Below are 24,297 nucleotides of genomic sequence, written 5' to 3'. Positions count from 1 at the left end.
TCAAAAGAATCCCTGGATAGGACTGTCCATCTGGGCATCCCCTGAAGGTCCACCCTCGAGGACGGACTTCCCGTCACCAATCCCTACGTGTGGGGCAGGGCCGAAGCCGGGGTTCTCACGGGCGGGTTTTCTGATAAAGACCACCAGGTCCTTTATTCCTTGGCAGCTCTGGGTAGGGATTCACACCGGGACGTGTGGCTGCAGACATGGGTCTTGGAGAGACGGCTCCTCTGTTCTCGTCCACAGGCTACCTCGAAGATGGGGGGACCATAAGGAGGGTCAGTCACCACCCAGGCCAAGACCCCCTGCAGGTACGTCAAGCCTCAATCTGCGGCCTCGACTCCCCTGGAGGTGTCACCTGAGACCCCTGGCTCTGGGGGAGGAGGGCGGAGAATGAGGCTCGGGGGACAAATGCAGTGATGAGGGGGTCATGGAGGTGACGGGGTGGCAGGTGGCTTCAGAGGGGGGTCTGTGGTTCAGGGGTCCTAGCTGATGTGACAGGATGGGTGGGAGAGAATGATGGTAAAAATGGAGAGAAAACAGGGAAGGGAAAGAAATACCTTCCAATTTCATTCTATAATGCTGTCATCTTGGCCTTGGATGGATGGATGGATGGATGGATGGATGGATGGATAGATGGACACGTATAAAGACACACAGGTTAGAAAAAAAAGATACATAGGTAGGCAAATAAATAGACCTATAATAGGCATATCGATATACAGATACACGGATAAACAGAGACATACAGACAGACACAGATAGTTATACAGATGCTGTCACTGTGATGTGCCATCTAGTCATATGACTCACAGCAACCCTTTGTGGCAGAGGGTGTGTGTGTCCTCAGCTTTGGGGGGGTGGTAAGATAGATATCTGTGTGAAAGGAGCTTGGGGAATTAAGGGAATCAGCAGCATCATTCACATAGAGTCGTCACGGAAACCACACAGCGTCCAGACCCTGTAGGACACGGCAAAACTGCCCCATAGATGGCCTCAACTTTGACCCTCGGAGCAGCTGCTTCTGCCACCCTTACACCCTGTCCAGATACATAAATACATCTACATAAATAGTAAGCAAATACATAAACAGTAAGCAAAGGAATAGGCCTGAGCTAGGACCAGACATATATCTCTGTCTCTACCCTGCTAAATTTATTACCACTTCGAGATATGCCATTCTAAGCAGTTATACAATATGAAAAATAAACTGTGATTGCTTTTCTTCAATATGGGGTCTCTGGTTTCTTCATGTTTCTGGGCTGACAGCCCCACTCCTTGATAAAAACAGCAGAGCTCTCTGAACGGGAGAAACCATACAACAGAATGTAGAAATTATCAGAAAATTGCAACATCAAACAGCAGCAAAACCAAGTATGAAAAAGATCCCCATTTAGTCTCACTCCAAGACATAGGTTTGGAAATTACGGAATATTATCAGTGATAATGGAGCTCTGGCGGCCTAGGGGCCTGATGCTGCATTGCAGTCCTGAAGACACACGGTTCAAGGCGGGCGGCTGCTCTTCCAAAGAAGGACGGGCAATCTCGTACCATTAAATGCCTTTGAAAATCCCATGGTGGGAAAGCCATCTGTCATTTCTGACTGTATGGTCCACAACAACATTACTAACATCACCTCTATGGAAAATAATACTGAAAATTATCCCCCAAAAATGGCTGGGACGGTACGTTGAACGAGAACTACTAGCAATCCAAGCAGGGTTTAAAAGAGGCCGTGGCACTACAGACGTAAGGCCAGTGTCTGATGCATCTTGAGTGAAAGCAGAGTATGCACAGGAATGTCATCTGTTCTTCATTGGCTCTGCAAAGGCATTTATTTGCCTGTGTGGATCACAGCAAATTGTGGCTGACCTTGGGAAGAATGAGAATCTCACACCATCTCATCGTCCATATGCAAAACCTCCTTGGACCAGGGTGCAATGGTCAAGGACTCACTGCAGGGTTCAACATCAGGAAAAGAGAATGTCAGGGATGTGTCCTGTCTGCACACCTTTTCAATCAATACGTGGGACAGAGATCATTGGAGATGCGGGCCTCTGTGAGGAGAGGAGTGTGGCAACAGGATTGGAGGAAGACTCATCAAAAACTGTAAGATGAAGATCACACCACTTTGCTTTCCAAAACAGAGGAGGGCCTGAAGACCAGAAAGTGCAGGATTAAATTCTTCAATATGGATTGAAGCCCAACATCAAGAAGAGAAAGATCTCACCACTGCGCTAACCGGCCGCACCAGGATGGACGGAGAAGAGGTGGAGATTGTTTACAATTTCACCACAATCAATAATAACACTCTTGGCACCAGCTAACCGTAATCAAACGAATGTGCTCAAAAGAACCAGAAAATGCTACTGAGTAATGCTATCAGTCTAGGGACTAAGGTGTGCCTGATCCAGACCATGGTCTTTGCAATTATTTGCTATGTGCATTGGAGAGCTGGAAAATGACTATGAACAGATGAAAAAGCAATGCTTTTGGGTTGTAGTGCTGGAAAAGAGAAGCAAATATACTATAAGAACAAACAGGTGAGAGTTAGAGAGGGTGAAAGCAGGTTTCTCTGTGGAGGCAAGGATTTTCAAGCTTCATCTCACATACTTCAGTCACAGTCCTTGGAGAAAGACATCATGCTTGGAAGAGTGGAGGGACAGAGCAGGACAGAAAGAACATGGATGAGATGGACGGACAAAGTGATAAAGTCAGCGAGTTCCCAGCTATCTATAGTCCATAGGGGTCACTAGGAGTTGCAGGTGACTTGATGGTAAGTGAGGGTTTCTGAAGACCACTGAGCCTTGGCCGAGTGTTCACGTACATAGTTTAGAATACAGCGTACTACACAAAGCACATGAATGCATCCCCAAGGAAAATAGGGTGCCTTCCAGAGACCTCATAAGACCCAGAAGATCCAAAAGACCAAGAAACACCAAGAAAAGTAGCTGTGAAGGGTAATCAATGAGAAACTAAAGTCCCTGAGACCTTAAAGAAAATACAGACAAACAAGAACTAAAGTCCCTGAGACCTTAAAGAAAATACAGACAAACAAGAACCTGCTGTCCTGGAGATTTTGCAGAAAACAGAGGTGTGTTTCTCATGAGTTTGGTAGGGTTTTCTGGGCAAATCATGATGGAGCTTCAATAATATTAAAAACATTGTTTTTAATTTATTATTCATTTCAGTGAAAATTTACCTTGGATTTTCATTCATTGTTGCTAAAAACATTTCTGTTAAAGAGAAAACTGTTTGCTATGTCATGAGAAATGTAGTGATAATAGACTGTTTGTATTTTCTATACATACTGAAAGAAATAAACAATGGGGCATTAGTTTCTGCCCTGCCTACTGGTGCCAAGAGTGTTGACTGTGGAGCCGAGCAAACTGAAGCTGTGAACAATCTCAATCTCTTCACCATCCATCCTGATGCTGCCAATTGGTCTAGGGGTTAGAATCTTTGTCTTCTTGACGCTGAGCCTCAGTCCATACTGAAGGCTGCAGTCCTTGACCCTCTGCAGCAAGTGCATGAGGTCCTCCTCACTTTTGGCAAGCAGGGTTGTATCATCTGCATAACACAAACTGTTGATAGCTCGTCCACCAATCTCGACCCCACATTTCTCCTGATAGAGCCCAGACTCCTGGATAATCTGTTCTTCATATAGGTTGAAAAGGTATGGAGACAGAATACATCCCTGACACACCCCTCTTCTTGAATTTGAACCATGTAGTGTCTGTCTCCTTGCTCTGTTCTGATGACTGCCTACTGGTCCAAGGATAAGTGTCACTTTAGCACAATCAAATATTCTGGGATTCCCATTCTTCTCAGAGTTAGCCACAGCTTGTTGTGATCCACACAGTCAAAAAACTTTGCACAGTCAATGAATCACAGATAGACATTCTTCTGGTATTCGCTGCTTTCAGCTAAAATCCATGGAACATTAGCTATCCATCTAACATTAGCTATAATATCCCTAGTACCATGGCCTCTTCTAAACCTAGCATAAGATTAGATAAAATTGCCATGACAAGAATACAGAATAAGAGTTGCAGAGTAAAAAGGGAGGTGGGAGACAGGCAGCAGCGATGACTGTATAACAAAGAAAGAACTTTTTTCCCAAAGAAAAAAGTAAACTGGGGAACAGGGAGGAAAATGTGCGACAATGAATGAATGGAAATCCATGTTCTTTATAAACTTTCATGAAAACCTAAATAAATAAATAAAATTTTAAAATGACGTATCTTAAAGGAAAAAAAAAGAAATAAGAATCAGAGGAAAGAAGAAGAGTATTATTACAATGTGAGGACTGTAATAAATGTCATTAAAAAACCCGGTATGAACACTTGAATGGTAAAATGATTTGCTCTTTAAACCTTTACTCAAAGAATAAGAAAAATGTTCTTTAAAATTGTGAAGAAGAAGGGGAAAAAAACCGACACCAACAAGCACTAGTAGGGTCCTGTAAAACACCAAAGACAAGAGCCTTCAAGAGGGGCTGAAATGAAGAACACAAAACTTGTCAGCATTGGGAGGACAGCAACATATTGAAAAGTTGGGACAAGCCTTGATGTTACTCCAGATTGAAAATCTGGTTGCCAGAAGAGGAACTGATCCCATCCACCAGATGCTCTGCTGGAGAAGGAGGGGCAATCTCCTCCGGTGCCACTCTGACCCGACTGGACAGTACACAATAAAAAAATAAGAAGAAACAAATTGATTTTCATGAGCATCAATAGAACAAAAGTGTTACAGTACTAAGTATCTTTGGAAATGTACAAAATTAAATAGTTACATCTTGGATAAAGTGTAACCCAAATGCTCCTTTATGGTAAAGATGGTCAAGTTGTATTTCACAGGAGGGACTTTGGTAAAATAGGGAATTTATGGTTGGAAAATTGGAATGTCAGTAGAACAGAGAAAGAGAACCTCAAAGGCACCGATTGACACAGATAATGCAAAAAACTGGATCATATACGTCAGACATGTTAAAGTTGTTACCAATCAGAAAAGGATACGTAAGTGTGGTCTTGAGTCAAGGGAATCTAAATTAACAGCAAGAGTCCAGATTCTTTGAGCTATACCTTTATGAGCAGCGACATAGGTGAGAAATGAAATGTGAATCTTTTTCTTCAGTGTGGATGGCAATGCAGCTAAAGAAAACAAACATTTTCAAGCTAGACCAATGAATGTATTTTAAATGGAGAAGTGACTGATCTCTTCCAACTGTTTTGCTTTTACGTGGATCCAGCACCACCAGGTATGGATGGAAACGGCAGTCAAGAAATCAAAGAATAATACGATAAAAACCTAATCATATTGTTCACAGGGAAATTCTGCCACCAAATCCACTCTCCACTGTGACCAATGAAGTCACTTGGAAGAATAAAGAATACTGGAAACGTCTCATCATCTTGTCTGTCACTCCAAGGCTTGAGAGAGAACTAAGAAGCAGCCCAGAGAAAAACGGACGTCCACCTCAAGGCATTCAGCAGAAACAGAGGAGAGACAGACTCATCAATGGTCTCCAACACACCTATGATGGGGTGTATAAGACAAACCAGGATTGCTTGGGGGCTTATCACCAAGTGCAAATGCCTGTCCTTGCTGTAGATAATAACCCATAAAGAATCAATCTTCATCTCGATATTGGGGACTTGTGATGGCACCAGGAGTCACAGGCGACTCCATTTTCAGAATTAGATCACCCTGCCTTGCTTTCAAGGTGTTTCTGGGTGGCTTGGACATCCCGCCATTAAAGTGGGAATTAAATAGCTTTCATATGAATTGATGACAATTTAGAATCACTTAAAGGCTTAACAGAGGTCTGCGGTCAGTCAGGAGGAGTTTCATGGACTCCTATAGGAGTTTTCTAGGTAAAGTGATGCAGGTGACAAGAAAGGGGTGAGAGGCAATCGTTGCCTTCCAAATAAGAGGATGGAAACAGGCTTAAAAAGCACAGGCCCCTTATAACATGCCACACAGGAGGCCTGATAACATACCTGTGGGGCATTCTTCAAATACCTGAAAAAACCTTCAAGTTCAAATCCAGCCACTAATGTTCAACAGTTTGCTTCCAACACTAATAGTAGGCCCGGTAACTCCACTGAACCCTTCCAAGGTCACAATCACTTGGAATACACTTGATGGCAATGAATTTTGTTTTGATACGGAAACACTCAAATTATTTTAAATTTTAAAATCTCTAAAAAAAATGTATGCAGCAAGGAATGAATGGAAATGCAAAATCTCTGTAAATGTTCATTAAAATTATTAAAATTAAAAAATTATAAAAAAATTTTTTTAAATTTCACTTTTAGGTCTTCTTTATTTGCATGAAAGAGTAAACCACACTGGTTTTCAAGTCATAAGTCTTAGCTACCACTGAATCAAGCAACTGACGTTTTATAATATTTAAACAAACTCTTGTTACATAGTCCTCTTAACCATCTCTCCCTGGTAAGTAAACATTTCCCCTCCCTTCCTCCCAATCAACATTTGTTCTATATTATATATAATTTTCCTGATCTAAAAATGAGATGGTTAAAACAAAAATGAGATAGTTATGATAATTCCTATTTTTATAATAGGCTGAGAGTCAACTGAATTCAATAAATGATTGGATATTATATTAACAATCTAGGTAGAAATGGTGATTTACTGGGCATACTGTTCATAATGCTGTTCTTAGTAAATGGAATTTTCCCTGTGGTTGGAGGTGACTATCATTTAAGGGGGTGAGGATTACCAATACTAATCAATACTTATTAGTTAGTAATCGATAGACAATTCTCTATCCCATCAGCGCAATAGGTGGCTTGTTTAATACCGTGTTTGGGAACATACACAAGTATTGGACTTTGTTCATGTGTTTGCTGCTACAGAGTAAGAAAGTAAAATACCAGAATCCCCCACCAGTCTCATCATAGCAACAAATAAGAAACTTAAAAGGATAAATTACATGCAAGCACTAAGAATAAATTACATGCAAGTACTAACAGATGAAAAGTGATTAAATGCAAAACATTTTCAGGCACAATGCGAGATCATTTACATCATAAACAACATCAATTAAAGACCTAAAACGTGCAAAAATAGATTTTCTTACATCTAAGAAGCTGGAGCCTCAAAAAGGTTCTTACACACAGTTGTAAGAATCTACTGGTGTTTATCAAAAAATAAAGAAAAGAAAAAAGACAGAGTGAAAATGTATTTATCCTAGTGCAGGAGAGGAAATCAGGTCTCTCCAGACAGGAAAACAGGAATGTGATTTCGTCCAGGTCCCTTTTGAGCTTTTGAGCCACGCTGACAAGGGGACCATCTAGACCAAGATTTGGACCTAGAAATGATAAAATTCAGCATGTTCTGAATCAGGTGGAAGAAGTTACTGCTGTTATGCAAGAAAATATTACAAAGGTAACTGAAAGAGGGGAGAGACTGGATGAAACACGGGACAAATCCAAAAGCTTATCGGATACTGCAACTGCTTTTAGCAACAGATACACACAACTTGAAAGGCAAATGCGGTGGCGTGGATGCAAGATAAAAGCTGTCATGGATGCAAACTAAAAGCTATCATGGCTTTGGCTGCTGTGATCCCTTTGCTAGGGATTACCATTCTTCTAGCTGTGAAATACCACGCTTGATTTGATGACAGAGATTTTCATGACACAAGATCTGGGACAATAACAGGAAAAGACAGCTGCATAATTTCAATGAAACATAGGTATACACTTGCAAACTTGTTTTTCAAGAAACTGAAAGGCATGTATGACTTCACATTAGAACCTTGAGAATGTCCACCTATCTTCTTGTCTTCTAACTAAATGTGCTTTCAGAAATTATGGTGAAGGCAGAGGTCGTCAGCCTCTTTTTCGACCTCTTCCAAGGTTCTGATTTGAATCTCGATACTTGCCAGTTCATTCTTTACACATTACAGGTGCTTTACAATCAGTTCTCACAAGTATATGGAAATGACATGCTAAATATTGTCAATGTGGCTGCCTTCGGGTACTACCGAAAACATTCCAGTATACCTATTTTTTTACTGGTGGAGGGAATAGATATTATTATTATTATTATTATTATTATTTTTGCATCTGGGTGATGGGAAATGTGAAAAGTATCATTACCACAAAACTGGAGATAATAAAATGATTGGAGAGAAAAAAAAGTGGCTAAAATTGGAAAAGGCTTAGTTTGGTCAATTAATAAGCAAAACAAAAAAAAATGAAGCAAAAAAAGAAGAGAAACATCAAAGTATGTTTAAAAAATGCAAAAGGTTAAAAAAAGGGCATAAAAAATTCAAAAAAGGGGGACTTAGATAAATTGAGAAAGGTGAGATATAAATAGGAAATTAGCTATTTTTTTAAAAAGTTTTATAATTTTGTGTGTGTGTACCATCAAATCAGATCTGACTGGTACAAGAGGACATTGTCCCTCCTCCAGCAGAGCATCTGGTGGATTCAAACTGCACACCTCTAGGACTGCAGTGCAGCTTCTTGCCACTAGGTCCCCAGGGCTCCCTGGAAATGAGTTATATTTTAAAGATTGTTAACCAAAGGAAGGTTTTATCACAAATAAAGTCAGTGTTACAAGGCAAGATGGAATGAATGATAAAGTGATAAAATGATAATCACCTTGATTTAAGGATAAACAACAGAGGTGTATTGAATGACCACAAACAATTCTAATCAACTTTCGGCTACTAATATCAACCTTGTCACTTGATTTTTGCAAAAAGTGCCCATCAACAAACGAAGGGATCGAGAAACTCAGGTCTATTCACAAAGTGGAATACTACGCAGCACTAAAAAATAAGGCACTCATGAAATATTCTGCAAAATGGGTGAACCTGGAGGACATTATGCTGAGTGAAATATCTCCGTCACAAAAGGACAAATATTGCACAGGCTTTGACCTTCATGGAGGAGACTCTTTGGGAAGGAAAAACTGAACTTGAACTCCAGCATCTCATCCAGCCAGACCAACCCTGTGTTTTGTCATCTCAGTTCAGCCCCGAAATTTTACACTTTCAACCTCCAGAACTGGTCACCCTGCTTCTTCATTCTTGACTCTTTAAAATGTCAGCCTGACAGTGAAATTGTTCCTAAAAGAACTGTCAATACTTTTCTCCTTTATATGCTACAAACATGGTGGAAAAGACACCTCCTGCTTGTAATCACAGTGTCTCTATTCAACACCTGAGTTAAATAGAGTCAAAGAAGGCTAGATACATTCCTCATCTTTCTTTAAATGCAATTCTCAAAAAAACTATGCAATTCTGCAGATGAAGCACAGAAACCAGCAGCAGCTTAACTTGGAAGAGCTGTGATAACAATTATGATCTCGTAAAAGGGGTGAAAATTAACATTCAGCCAAGGAAATGGCCCAAATGCAATATTTAATTTCTGGAAGGCGATGATTTTTGCAAAATGCACCTGTCACTGTCTCCCTCCCAGGCCCCGCGCAGTGACCACCCCCCATCCAGGTGGCGCGCGGGGTGTGAAGCCCTGAGCGCAGCATCCAGCCTGATCATCCCCGGGGACTGACCACCACCCTGGTCATCTGCATACACTCCCCTCCAGATCCCCACGGGGAGTGACCACCACCCTGGTTCTCCGCGCACACTCACCTCCCGACCCCCCCGGGGACTGACCACCACCCTGGTCCTCTCCGGACACTGGTCAGCGGAGGCCGCTGGGGCTGGAAACGGCGGCGGCGGCGGGAGGAGGAGAGGAAGGCCCCAAGGGCTCAGGGACACAATGGCCGCGCGCTGGACCACAGCGGCAGCCCCCTCGGCGTCGGGACCTGCGGCCAGCTGTCCCTTGGGGAGGAGAAAGGTCAGAGGGAAGAAAGAACTGACCCTCGTCGTTGCGCCCCGGTTCTTTGTAACTCGGCGGAGTTCTACTTCCGGTATCTTATAAACCCGGTCCGTCACCAAAGGACGTCCGGGCGGGAACAGCGATCGGTCTCAAGGATTCCGCCGAGCTTTCGTTCCTACGCTTTGGGTTTGCATCCTGCAGAGTGTTATTTCCAAAGTTTTCATTTCCTTCCCAGCAAAACCGACCCAGAGCTGACCCCTCCAGGAGGCTTTCTTGATTTTTTTTTTTTAATTCTGATTTACTTACAAAATTAGAGAAGATTGCTTTTCACAAAAGATCTTTCCCATATCCTTCACCCCACCCAATCACCCATCCAAATTGTGTGACCCTATGATTAACACCAAACCCTCCTCCCCATTTTCATCTATTTTCACCCACTCCCCCTCCCAGCTTGGGGTGTCATACTCATTTTACAATAATCGTTTGATACAGTATTTGTCCATGTGAGCTTGAGTTAACAGCCTAATGCTCTCCAATCTCTCCCAAGTTAGGTAATCAGTAACAAAATGATTGTTCCTCTGTGCTGTGTAGTAGTTTCTTGGAGAAATGAACCACACCTTCTCATTTTATTGTGTAAATGTACCACAGCTTCTCAATCCATTCTTTTGTGGTTGGACATCAGGACCCTTTCCATGTTCCTGCGATGGTGAATAATTCTGCTATAAACATCTTTCCTGTTGAGCCTCAGTTCTCATTCTCTTGGGGTCTATTTCAAAGCAATGGAATAGCTGGGTCATATGGAATTTCTAATGTTCAGCTTTTTTTTGAGGAAGCGCCAAACTGACTTCCAGAGTGTTAAGTGCATGAGCTGGGCCATAGCTTTCCACAATCAAGCATGTATTTTGGGAGCAGTAAATGTTGATATTTTATCTATTTCAAAGATATAAATATCACACTTTGAAAAACCAATTCCTTTGCTCCTCAAATAATCCCCTTTCTTTAAAACTCTTAAGTGTTCATTGAATTGAACCCCTTCTTGTGACGCCTGAGAAATTACGATGTGGAAGAAATCTTCTAGGCAGTTAAGACTTTCTTCCATTAAAAAAGCATCATGCTATGCTACAAACCTCTTCAGTGTTGATGAGCAGTGTGAATTTTTAGGATTCAACCTGTGGCCTCAAATCTTGATGCTAGCAAAGCAGATGATGTGTGGTCTTTTGGGCTGCTTCTTCGCAATGCCTTGACAAGGTCATTGCCTTTGACTTTCACACATGCATTGGTGGTGTGGGACTTAACACCCAGTAAAATTAAAAAGATTATGGTGGGACTGCTTTCTTTTTCCCATCCCACCAATTTAAAACTGAGCAGGTTTACTAGCAGAAGATGGAAATTGCATCCCCAACAATAAAAAAGCAGCAGAGAGTGTGGGTCACATCCTTCAGAGGATGGGTGAGAATTTTGAGAGGCTGTCAACAAGAACTACATGTAGACTATGACTAATAAACCTCATTGTTGTCAGTCGAGGATAAAGTATTAAAAAAGGAGACAGAACACTAGGAATGTATAAACAGAGGTTAAGCAGGGGTTGAGCAGTTCAAACTACTGAAGCAGCCACAAGCCACACTTCTGTGTATTTAGTGAGAATCAAGGGAAGAAAATCATAAAGAGAATTATTTTGTAAATGAAACCACATTTTTCTCTATTGTCAGCCGAACGCTTAGCTCAAGAAGGAAGTCATTCACAACTGTAGAGTTTTAAAAAGTTTTTAAAATTTATTTTGTGTGTGTGTACCATCAAATAGGATCTGATTGGTACAGGAGAGATTGCCTCTCCTTCAACAGGAGAACATCTGGTGGATTTGAAGTGTGTGCCTCTGGGATTGCAGTGTAGCTTCTTGCCTCTAGGCCACCAGAGCTCCCTCCCAAGTATAGACTTTTAGTGTTTCCTGTGCAGGGGAAATCTAGCTGCCTCTTGTCTGCAGGAAGAAGCTCATTTGCTGTGCTCTGTCACAAGAGGAACTCCAGTGTACTATTTTGTGTTTCCTTGCATTTCTGATTGAACATATAGTTTATTATATAATATTTGGCTTCCCACACCTCATGACCACGAATAAGGGTCAGTGATGTCTGTGTGTAATAAAATTTGGACAAAGGAGCAGAATATGCTCCTTTTATTATTGATTATTATATTATTCTTGATTATATTATTGATGGGCTTCTCTTGAATGGGAAATACCTGGGTATGACCTGAAACCCAAACCCACTATGTCTATGGTTATAATCCCACATGACAATAAGGCTTCTTTGTATCAGTGTGTATGCAGAAACAGTATTTATGGACTGTTTATATTCTTTGAGGTTTCCACAGGATTGACTTGATTCTGGATCTTTTACAAGGTGAGTCCATCAGCACAATGGAAGCTGCATGTGATTTCTTCTACCAAGCATAGCAGATGCTCTGTGACCTGTTTCCTATCTAGATGATACATTGTGTGAGAGTCTCTGAAAGCCACTCTATTTTGGAAGGACTGTCTGTATGTGAGTTTAGATGTACCGCTGGGAACACCCAGTGGGGAAGGTGGCTGAAAACAGCTTACAAAGCAAGCATGCAGACATGTCCCCAAGAAAAACAAGATATGTTAATAAAACCCCCCAATAAGACCCAGAAGAGCATCTGTGACCTCCTAAAACAGCTGTGAAAGCTTAGTTGATGAGAAAGTAAAGTCTTTGAGGGCTTGTACAAAATACAGACTAACAAGAAGCTACTGTCCTTGAGAACTTGCAGGAGATAGAGATAAGATTCTTGTGGATTTGTTGGGATTTTTCTGGACAAGTGATTATGAAGCTCCAAATCCCAGCTGGTAAACAGCTAACAGGGACCTGAAAGTGCTCCCAGAGTGAAGGAGACTGGATGACAGTAGTCACTACCCTACATAAGGTGATAAGTAGAAATTGAGGATATTACTGGGTTATGAGGCAGCCACCATCCTGTGTACCGCCTCTTGCTACATTACTGCCTCATTGATTAAGAGAAAATGGTGCTAAGATTTCTAAACATAGAGTGGAAACCAGCTTAGAATAGTTCTGGAATATAATCCCTGGTTTTCCTTTTTTTAAAAAATTTTAAGGGGAGCTCTGGTGGCCTAGTGGCAAGAAGCTGCAACTACAATCCCAGAGGTGCACGGTTCGAATCCACCAGATGCTCTGCCGGGGAAGGAGGGGCAATCTCCTCTGGTACCAGTCAGATCTGATTTGACGGTACATGAACACAAAAAAAGAAAAAAAAATGAAAAAAAATTTACTAATTTTGTGCATTGCAAATAGAGATACCTTTTGACCCAGAAATTCCACTACTGGGAATATACACCAAAGAGACCAGAACCATCATCCAAGCAGATATATGCACACCCATATTTATTGTGGCTTTGTTCACAATAGCAAGGAGTTGGACACAACCCAAGGGCCCATCAACAAATGAATGGATAGAGAAGCTATGGTATATTCACACAATGGAATACTATGCTGCACTGAAAAACAAGGAACTCGTGAAATATTATTCAAAATGGGTGACCCTGCAGGACATTGAGCTGAGTGAAGTATCTCAGTCATAAAAGGACAAACACTGCATAGTTCCACTGCTATAAAACAGGACTGACCTTGGGGTTGGGGGGAGACTGAGAAAGATGGGTTCAATCATGTATACTGCATTGAAACAGATGAGGGAGAAAACTGTTACAAAGGGACATGTGATAAGGTATTTTTGTCATGACAAGAGTCCAGAATAAAGAGTTGCATTTTTTCAACAAGAAAAAAGTGAACCTGGGGGTGCAGGGGTGGGGCACAGAGGAAAATGTGCAACAATGAATGAATGGAAATTCAAGAGTTTTATAAAATTTCATTATAAGCTAATGAAAAAAAAGCCTCAGAAAAAAAAATGTGTCCAGAAGATGAGTCCTAACACAGAACACTCAGTCATCAGTGAAGGACTGTACAAAGTCAAGATACTTTACCTGTTTTTACTGTTTTCCTTATACCTGTTTCACTGAAATGTAATTCCCTCCATATAAGGGAAGCTCTTAAAAAAAAACCATGTGTTTCATGGTCATTTCTAAATAAGTGATATTTCCACTGTCCTCAAACCTTTCTCAGCCTCCACTGAGGAGACCAATGTGTAAGGTTATGTGACCGCCATAAAGCCAGTGTCCAGGCCTCTCAAATTAAAACAGGTCTTTTATTTCCTCTGGCCAAATCCAAGAGGAATGTCCGTGAGACCCATAATTTTAAGCATAAAGAAGAATGTATATGCAATGTCCTGTTTACCCCTTCTGTTGCATCTGGGGAAATAACACACATTTCCTGTTTTCACTCATTCATCTTGATCAGTCATTCCCTACCATTCCTTTTCATTCTGTTTCTTCTCATTCCTTATTGTCACTTTCTCTCACCCGTATTATCTCATTCTCTCTGACTCCTTCTCATTCTGTCTCACTTGCTTCTTCTAGCATCTTCTTTCTTGATTCTCTCCCCAACCCCCACTGATAATCTCTCATTCCCTTCCTCTCTCAATGTGATTTACTCCCTCTCATTCTCACTCACTCCCAGGAAAGGAGAGCTTCTGCAAGAATGAGCTTGTTGGGAGGGACAAAGGACATTCTGCAAAATGGTTCTTTATCTGAATAGCCAAGAAGGCTTTAGTTCTTTGAGAATGTATCTTTCTGCTAAGCTAAAGCAATTGTGGATTTTCTTTTTTCTCTGGAAAGCCAGAACATGTCTAAACTCACAACATCCTACTCTGTGGAAGCCATTTTGGACAATAGTCCCCTCAGTTTCTGACAAAGAATAAAACCCATTCTTCCTCCCAACACAGGGGTGTTTGGGCAATTCTTTCCCTTGGGTTTCCCTCCTTCAACAATTTATTTCCTCATTCTTACACACCTTCTCTTACTCACTGTTAGTTGGGTTTCTTGTGTTTTTTTTGTTTGTTTGTTTTTTACTTTCACAATTATAATTTTTATTTACTTTGGGATTTCAATGAAAGTTTAAAGGAAAATGGATTTTTCATTCATTCATTGTTGCATTTTCCTCCCTGCCTCCCTCTCTTGCAATTCACTTTTAAAAAAAATATTACGTTACACAATTCCTACACTCTTACGTCTCTGTCACTCCTGGGCTCCCATTACCTCCCTCACTCTTATTTTATTCTTTTTCTCTTGATCACTCACTCTCTCTCTCGCTCTTGCTCTCAATAGCCTTCTTATTTTCTTGAGGTAAATTGGGGCCCAAAAGGTATCTCCAAAAAGGTTTGCATGAAAAGCAGGGCAGATCTCAGGGTATTTTTTTCTTTTTCTAACAGCTGCTGAAGCCACATGTTCTGATGAGTGCTATTCTCAGGGTTATGAACCTTGCCCTAAGAGGTGCCCTAAGTGTTTTTATGAGGGTGCCCCAAAACACCTCTCAAAACAGCAGGATGAGCACTGAGGGAAGGATTTGAATCAGAGGCCACTACTGAAGCTCTTTTGCCTCATAGGTGACATTTCAAAAAATTTACATTGTGATTTTAACAAAAGTGTACATACAAGTTGGATTTTCATTCATTCTTTGTTGCGTATTTTCCTCCCTCAGTTCATTTTTTTACATTCCTTCATTGTTACACAATTTCCTTCCTCCCACCTTTCCCATAAGTGTTATTTCTTGACTTTAAGGGCTCTGCAAAAAAAATTATAACTGGAAAGATGTATACAAATGTTATTTTCATAATCTCATCAAATGTTGATGAATTGTCCTCCAATCCTGAAGCCACATTCCTCCTCATAAAGTCCAGCCTCCCAAATGATCTGTTTGGCATATAGACTGAAAAAGTATGGAGACAGGATGCATCCCTGACACATTCCTTTCCTGATTTTGAACCTTGGAGTATTTCCTTGCTCTGTACTGATGACTGCCTCCTGGTCCAAGTACAGGTTTTGCTTAAGCACAATCAGTTGTTCTGGGATTCCTATTTTTCTCAAGTTTAGCCACTTTGTTGTGATCCACAGTGTCAAAGGCCTTGGCATAGTCAATTAAACACAGATAGACATTCCTCTGGTATTCTCTGCTTTTTGCCAAGACCCATCTGACCTTGGTAAGATCTCTAGTGCCACAACCTCTTGTAAACCAAGCTTGTATTTCTGGTAGTTCTTTGTCAAGGTACTGTTCCAGTCGTTTCTGGATAATATTCACTAGATTTTGCTAGAGTGTGGTATTAGCGATCTTGCTTGATAATTTCCACACTCTGACGGGTTATCTTTTTTTTTTTGAATTGGGAATACATGCTGAAGGTCAAGGACTGTAATCTTCAATATAGACTGAAGTTCAACATCAAGACAGAAGATTCTCACCACTGTGCCAAATGGCAGCACCATGATAGATGGAGAAGAGACTGATGTGGTGAGCAATTATAACTTGCTTGGCTCCACAATCAACACTCTTAGCACCAGCTGTCAGGAAATCAAAGATGAATTGCATTGGGAAAATCGGCTGCCAGGGAACTCTCCAGAGCGTTGAAAGGCAATGATGCCAGTCTACAGACTAAGGTGCGCCTAATTCAGACCATTGTCTTTGCAATTACTTGTTATGCATCAGAAAGATTAACAATGACTAAGGATGACAGAATTGATGTCTTTGGATTGTGGTGTTGGAGAAGAGTCTTGAACATAGAATGGACTGTCAAGAACACAAACAGCTCGGTCTTGGAGAGGTTTCACCAACCAGGTTTCTCCTTGGAGACTAGGATTTTGAAGATCCATTGGAAATGTTTTGGGCACAAAGCCAGGAGGGATTGGTCCTTAGAGAAAAATATAAAGCTTGGAAGGGTGGAGGGACAGCGCAGGAGAGGAAGATCCCAGATGAGATGGATTGATTCAGTAATTGGGGCAATGGGAGTTGGTGTGTCAGAATTATCAAGACTGGCTCAGGACAGAGAAGGATTCAGAGCTGCTATACATAGGGTCACTCTGGGTCATAGGCAACTCGATGACACAAAACAACATCTATGCCAACCCATGTCATGGAATTCCTCACCTGTGTTTTACAGGCAGGAATCTCATAAAGGGAAGGAAGTTTTCTAATAGCAAGAATGATTAATAGGCCAGGATCCTTTTCACAGAAGCAGAGTAATTATTAGCAGATTTGTTAATAACAATAATAATAATAATAATAATAATAATCTGTTTAATAGTTCAGACATGTGGTTTACAGTGTTGCTGTGAGTCCAACTCGATCAATGACAATTAACATTATGAATAAAGAAAATGTGCAACAGTGAATGAATGAAAATCCAACTTTTCTGTTCACTTAAGTTCACAATAAAAACAAAACTAAACCCACAATATTATGAATGAAAGTAAAACCCTTGTTCAAGAAAATCTCTTGATAACCCTGCAGATATTTTTTGATGCGGAAATTCTTTCATAGGTTCTTCTAGCCACTAAAAAATTTTATTGATTTTAATGAAGGTTTGCAGACTGTGGATTTCCACGCATTCATTGTTTACACATTTCCTCTCATTCTACACAAAGCTTTTCATGTTTCCTGTCATATTTGGCTTGGATGAAAGAAATCCTAGTCTTCTTCCTTTTGGTCATTCTTGCTGATGGGACATAAGCCCCTGACCTTTTATGAGACAAAGAACCTTTCCTGCCACAGTTTCTCTCTTCTTCACACTCAAAAATTCATTCCCTCCTTGTAGCTCTAGTCTTTGGGTACAGTGCAGGTTTTTCCCTTCTGTCTTTCTGTTGCTAAGTGTCTTCTACTTGAAACAAGACTCATAACGATCCTATCAACAACTAATTTAAGGCCTGTCATGTGCTCTGTTATTCTTATAATCTTGGATATCTGGAGACTAAGGTGCGTCTGATACAGGCCATGGTCTTCGCAATCACCTGTTATGCATCAGAGAGTTGGACAACGACCAAGGAGGATAGAAGGAGAACTGATGCCTTTGAGCTGTGGTGCTGGAGAAGAGTACTGAGAATACCATGGACTGCTAGGAAAACAAATAGATTTGTCCTGGAGAGGGTTAAACTGGGTGGCTCCTTGGAGGCAAGGATTCTGAGGCTCCGTCTAACTTACTTTGGACATGCAGTGAGGAGAGACTGGTCCTTGGAGAGGGACATCATGCTTGGGAGGGTGGAGGGACGGCGCAGGAGAGGAAGGCCCTCTATGAGGTGGATTGATTCAGTGACTGGGATAATTGGGATGGGAGTTTCAGAGACAGTGTGATTGGCACAGGACAGAGCAGAGTTTAGGGCTGTTGTACATAGGGTCGCTATGAGTCGCAGGCGACTTGACGGCACATAACAACAAAACAACAACATACTTGATCTCATTATGGTAGGCATTGCATCCATTCCTGTCCAGGAGGAACAATGCATCTCCTTTGTGGACACTCCATTTGTCCAAGAAAGATACTTTTTCCTAAATCAGAGTCCAAAGTATGTGAAATGAAGCTCAACCCTCTTATGCCCAAGGAACACTCTGGCTGCACTCCCCCAAGATACATCTAGGTATTTCTTTGGCAGCCCCTAGGCTATTCTGTACCTTTCTTGAGCAACTCAAAAGTCATGGATGTTCCTTCTGTATTCTTCAGGGACAGACCAGCTCTCAGATGCACAGCAGAAGTTTGCAAAGACCATGACTACAGTGAGCTGCATTTTAGTCTTAAACTGACATCAATGCTCTTCGAAACTTTGGAGAGTGAGACAGTTGGAACAGTGGTTAATGTCATCTGATGCATACATCTGTATCATTTCCTTTTTCCCCTATAAAATTTTCCAGATAACATTTAAGGGACAGCGTGAGGTTCCTTTTCACTGTAAACATTTGGTATCTTTTGGGGACTCACACTGTCATCTGTAGGAAATTAAACTGCTAAATTGGAAATGGTCCTTCTTTGATGGGGGAAATCCACCAGTTTGCCCCTTGGTAAGAAAGACAGGTAATTTTTCTCTGCTATAATATATTGCCATGTACAATCCACTGTAGAGTCAGTTATGTGCCTGTTGTGACCTGACAGCATATAGCAATACCATGATTATCTTCTCTCAAAAAGATTTCTTCCCCTTTTCTGTGTTTGTTATGTGGCCTTGTCTATTACGGGACAGCATCCCAGCATGGCAAACGCAGGTCTCAGCGGTGATTGAGAAAGTTGCTTCTCTCACATGAAATATGTGTGTTATCATTTTCGTTTTCCTCCTATTCAAGTTTCCCTGAGAATATTTAAAGATGCTGTGAGGTTTCTTTCCACGGTTAACAGTCTGGTAGCTTTTCCAAGATTCAAGGAGCAACCCTGAGTCAGACAAGGAGTAAAGGATGACAGAGTAGGAATGTAGGCTTTTGAGTTGCAGTGTGGAGAAAGAGTACTGAATATCCCATGGACTGTCAAAACAAACAAAAAAGAACAGATGTCTTGGAGAAATTGCAACCTAGGGACACTTGGGAGGCAAGGAGAGTGATATTTCATCTTACATAGGTCACGTATCTTGTAAGGAGCAGCCAGTTCTTGGAAAGGGATCATAATTGATAAAGTGATTGATAAAAGAGATGAATATCTTCAACCACATGGAACAACATAGCAACTGAAACAAGAACTCAAATAAATAAGTGCTGATGAGGATAGGACAGGTGGGGCGGGGGGCAGATCACTTCTTGACAACGTCATTATGGGTCATAGTCAACTTGATGACACTAACAACAAAACTGTGACTGTACGTGTAAGGTTTTCCTTCTACTCCAGCGCTTTGGAAATGCAATGAAACGTCAGTTGTATGTCAAGTATGATTCAAGAGCGAAAGTTTCCAGTTACTTTTCGTTTCCAGGACTAAAACAATTGGCCACACGTAAGAGTATCTGTCATTAAGGCATAATAGGCTTTCTCCTCCAATCTTCACACCTTCCAAGAACCCCTTTCTTCAGCCATAAAATGCAAGATGGAAGAATTTACCCATCCCAGAGCATAAGCAGCCACCAGGCTGAACAATTTAACCTTGATTTTTCTCCAAGGAGTCAGGAATCTAATCTTGAAATGGTGGGTTCATGTCTCTAGGTCCTTTAGACACCTAGAAACAAACTGTTATTTGATGCTACCCCTGTGATATTTTCAAAAGTATTTTGCTTGCAAGGGTTCTCAATGACTTGTGGTACAGAAATGGCTTCATGTCCACTATAGGAGTTGTCCTTAAAAAGAGTCTTCAATAGGATTCAAATTCATGTGAGATTGTCTTCTCCAACCTGTCTCACACAATCTTTCCACATGCACATTTTCTTTGATCTCTTTCAACCATGGTTTTTATCCAAGAAATGGAGGACAGAGGGTTTTGCTGACACAGAGATTGATACAACACTCAGGCATTTCTCACTGTATATACACTTCCTACTCTTGATATGCAAATGTGCCGATATCTATATGAACTGGCTGAATTATCACTGAAATTACTGATTTATCCAAGCAGTTCAGCCTTTTAGAAAAACTTTTATAACCTGGTATCAGATGTTCTTGGGTTTTGTCTTTTCTTAAATGTACCATGGCCTCCTTGGTACCTGCAGTCAAGAAATAAGAAGATGCACTGCACTGGGAAAATCTGCAGTTATGACAGTTTGAAGACTAAGGTACATCTGATTCAAGCCATAGTAGTTCCAGTTACTAGCTATGCATCCAGGACCTGGACAATGAATAAGGATGACAGGCAAATAACTGATGCCTTTGAGCTGTGCTGTTGGAGAAGAGCAATGAACATGCCATGGACGGCCAAGAGAATGAACAGGTATGTCCCGGAGAGGGTGCAACTGGAGTGCTCTTTGGAGGCAAGAGTGATGAGGCTTCACCTTACATACTTTGGACATGTTGCCAGGAGGTGCTAATCCTTGGAGAGGGGCATGATGCTGGGAAGGTTGGAGGGTTGGCAAATGAGAGGAAGATCCTCAACCAGGTGGATTGCACAGTGACTGCTACACTGGAGTCTTGTGACAGGGTTCAGATCTTGTTCTTAGGGTCATCACGAGTTTTGCTCGATTTAACAACAAAGACCTTCTATTGTTGTTGTTATGTGCCGTTGAGTCGTTTGCAACTCATATCAACCCTATGCACAACAGCCCTAAACCCTGCTCTATCCTGTGCCAACCACACTGCCTCCGACACTCCCATCCTGATTACCACAGTCACTGAATCAATCCATCTCATAGAGGATCTTCCCCTCCTGGACCGTCCCTCTCCAAGGACCATCCCTCCTGGCAACATGTCCAAAGTTTGTCAGATGAAGCCCTAGAATCCTTACCTCCAAGGAGTTGCTTGGTTTAATCCTCTCCAGGATGAATCTGTTTGTTTTCCTGGCAGTCCATGGTACATTCAATACCCTTCTCCAGCACCACAGCTCAAAGGTATCAACTCTCCTTCTGTCCTCCCTAGTCATTGTCCAACTCTCTGATGCATAACAAAGGATTGCAAAGACCATGGCCTGCATCAGGCACACCTTAGTCTCCAGAGAGACACCGTTGCTCTTGAGTACTTTAGAGAGGTCCCTAAGAGCGACTTTCCCATCGCAATACGCTTTTTGATTTCCTAACTGCTAGCGCCAAGAGTGATGACTGTGGAGCCGAGCAAACTGAAGCTGTGAACAATCTCAATCTCTTCGCCATCCATCCTGACGCTGCCAATTGGTCCAGTGGTGAGAATCTTTGTCTTCTTGACATTGAGCCAAAAATGACTAGAACAGCACGTGAGCAGAGAATTGCCAGAAGTCCAGGCTGGGTTTAGAAGGGGTCGTGGTACTAGGGATATTGTTGCTGATGTTGGCTGAAAGCAAGGAATACCAGAAGAATGTATATCTGTGTTTCATTGATTATGCAAAGGTGTTTGACTGTGTGGGTCATAACAAACTGTGGCTGACTCTCAGAAGAATGGGAATCCCAGAACATTTAATTGTGCTAATGTGAAACTTATACTTGGACCAAGAGGCAGTAGCCAGAATAGAACAGGGTAACACTGCATGGTTCAAAATTGGGAAGGGTGTACACCAGGGATGCATCCTGTCTCCATACCTTTTCAACATGTATGCAGAGCAGATTATCTGGGAGGCTGGGCTCTATGAGGAGAATTGTGGTATCAGGATTGGTGGAAGATCTATTAACAATCTACGTTATGCAGATGACACAACCCTGCTTGCTGAAACTGAGGAGGACCTCATGCACTTGCTGCGGAGGGTCAAGGACTGCAGCCTTCAGTATGGACTGAGGCTCAATGTCAAGAAGACAAAGATTCTCACCACTGGACCAACTGGCAGTGTCAGACCTTCTATGGTATACTGAAATCTGTTGGTTGTCAAGATGCATTCAGTGCTTTTGTTTAAGATCTCAGAAAACTAAACACTGTGCAATCAGATAAGACTCATAGCTGACCTTCCAGTGAGATTCACGGACTCTAAATTACTTAAGGGGAGAATTATTTTCTTTCTCCACAAATTGTGAATCGCACTGCCACCTTTGGCTGGCAGATAACTCCATTTTTGTTCTAGGCCTCCAGAGTTCCCATTTCTAGCATAGGCCACAGAGTGCCACTTAAGAAGCACTATACAATGAACTTATGCCAAACGGGCCTTTGGTTTTCACAGACACACACACACAAAAACACTGTCGCCAAAGAGATACAAGCACTGGGGAGGGAATGCAGCTCCTTACAGACGACAGCCACAGAGTTCCCTCAAGAAATGAAGGTGTCTGGGAGGAGATCGTCCATAATTTTCCCACACAGCAGCTGACCGATTTGAACCCTGTACCTATGGGTTACCAGCACAACTCCATAGCAGGAGAACATCTTGATAGTCCTGAAATGGAAGATGGGCAGAAGACAACACTGCCTAATAGGTAGAGGTCAGTTTGAGGGCTTCTTGAGGAGTCTATAAGGAATTGGACTCGGAATCCAAAGTCCAAGCTTCTGTTGTTACTCCTCTCAGCGACCCTGTCCAAAGGAAGGTCAAGGACTGCAGTCTTCAATATGGATTGAAGCTCAACATCAAGAAAACAAAGATTCTTCTCACCACTGGACGAATTGGCAGCATCAGTATGGATGGAAGAGATTGAGACAGTGAACAGTTTTCATTTAATTGCCTCCACAGTCAACACTCTTGGTAACAGCAGTCAGGAAATCAGGAGACAAAATGCATTAGGAAAGTTGGCTGTGAGGAACCTCTCCAGAGTACTGAAGAGCAATGACATCAGACTGGAGACTAAGGTGTGCCTGATCCAGGCTATAGTCTTTGCAATTACATGCTATGCATCGGAGAGTTGGACAGTGACTAAGGATCATAGAAAGATAATTGATTCCTTTGAGCTGTGGTGCTGGAGAAGAGAGTGGATATACCATGGACTGCTGGGAGAATAAACAGGTTTCTCTTGCAGAAGGTGAAGCCGGAATGCTCCTTGGAGTTAAGGATTCTGAAGCTGCGTCTGACATACTTTGGGCATGTTGCAAGGAGGGACTGGTCCTTGGCGAGGGACATCATGTTCGGCAGAGTGGAGGGACAGCGCAGGAAAGAAAGACCCTCGATGACATGGATCGATTCTGTGAGTGGAGTGGTGGGAATGAATGTGTATGAGACGGCGAGGTTGGCACAGGACAGACTGGCGTTTAGGGATCTTGTACATAGGGTCGCTATGAGTCGCCAATGACTCGATGGCACATAACAACGAGAAGGACCAGGCTGGAGACCTGAATTATTGTTATGCAAGTGGAGTACTTATAAAAGAAGAAAGGAGGTATTCAGGGATGGCAGGAAGGAAACCCTGCAGGAGTATAAAGGGATCCAGGTGGGAATGATTCCCATGTTTATTCTAAAGAGAATTGATGAGATTGGGCCCCTGCTCTGATGGCATCATGAGGCTGATTGACATCCAGTGGCTTCTGTGCTATTCTACTGGATGCCTACCAGGCGCTCAGGCCTTTAGGAGCTAAAAGGTTTCGGATCAAACCCAACAACCATGCTGAGGTAGAGGTAGAATTCTTCTCAAAGTTTATTGTAGCACTGGGAATTGGATTTAAGACGGTGTGTATGGGGTTTCAGTAAGTGTGTTTTAGGGGGTTGTGAGATGAATTTGATGTCACACTAGCTCATTGGTGCTTAAAGTTTCTAGTTTTGGAAAAGGTCCTACTATGGGATTTTCAGAGTTCTGGCTCTGGGGAATGTCCTTGACAGAGGATTTTCTGAGTTCTGGTATCAGAAGATGTCCTGACATAGGGATTGCTGAGTTGAGCTTCAACCACCATTAAGATTTTCCCCTTGCAGGAGCAAGAGTCAAAGGTAAGTCTGGAATATATTTTGTAAAACTATGTTCCACAGCTTCTTTGCACTCCAGTGCAATTTTCAGAGTCTCTTCTGACATCCATTTTGGTCTTTTCTTCCTCTTCTGTCTTTGCAATGACCGTTTGCACTCTTCCTGGATGATAC

At 41.9% G+C, this 24,297-nt stretch overlaps 1 protein-coding gene across 1 annotated transcript in view; it reads right to left on the bottom strand.

The window, feature by feature from the left end:
* LOC102869187 (zinc finger protein 420-like) overlaps positions 1 to 24,297 on the bottom strand; it is a 40,605-nt gene continuing 16,308 nt past the window's right edge. The window contains exons 4-5 of the mRNA XM_006903363.1: positions 9,635 to 9,810; positions 1 to 168 (exon numbers count right to left, since the gene is read on the bottom strand). Coding sequence (XP_006903425.1) covers positions 1 to 168; positions 9,635 to 9,810 — 344 coding nt within the window. The remainder of the gene's footprint in view (positions 169 to 9,634; positions 9,811 to 24,297) is intronic.

Source organism: Elephantulus edwardii, unplaced genomic scaffold (assembly GCF_000299155.1).
Source record: "Elephantulus edwardii isolate Elephantulus edwardi_28Jun2011 unplaced genomic scaffold, EleEdw1.0 scaffold00594, whole genome shotgun sequence".
Classification (NCBI taxonomy): domain Eukaryota; kingdom Metazoa; phylum Chordata; class Mammalia; order Macroscelidea; family Macroscelididae; genus Elephantulus; species Elephantulus edwardii.
This window is presented reverse-complemented; position numbering and strand designations above follow the sequence as displayed.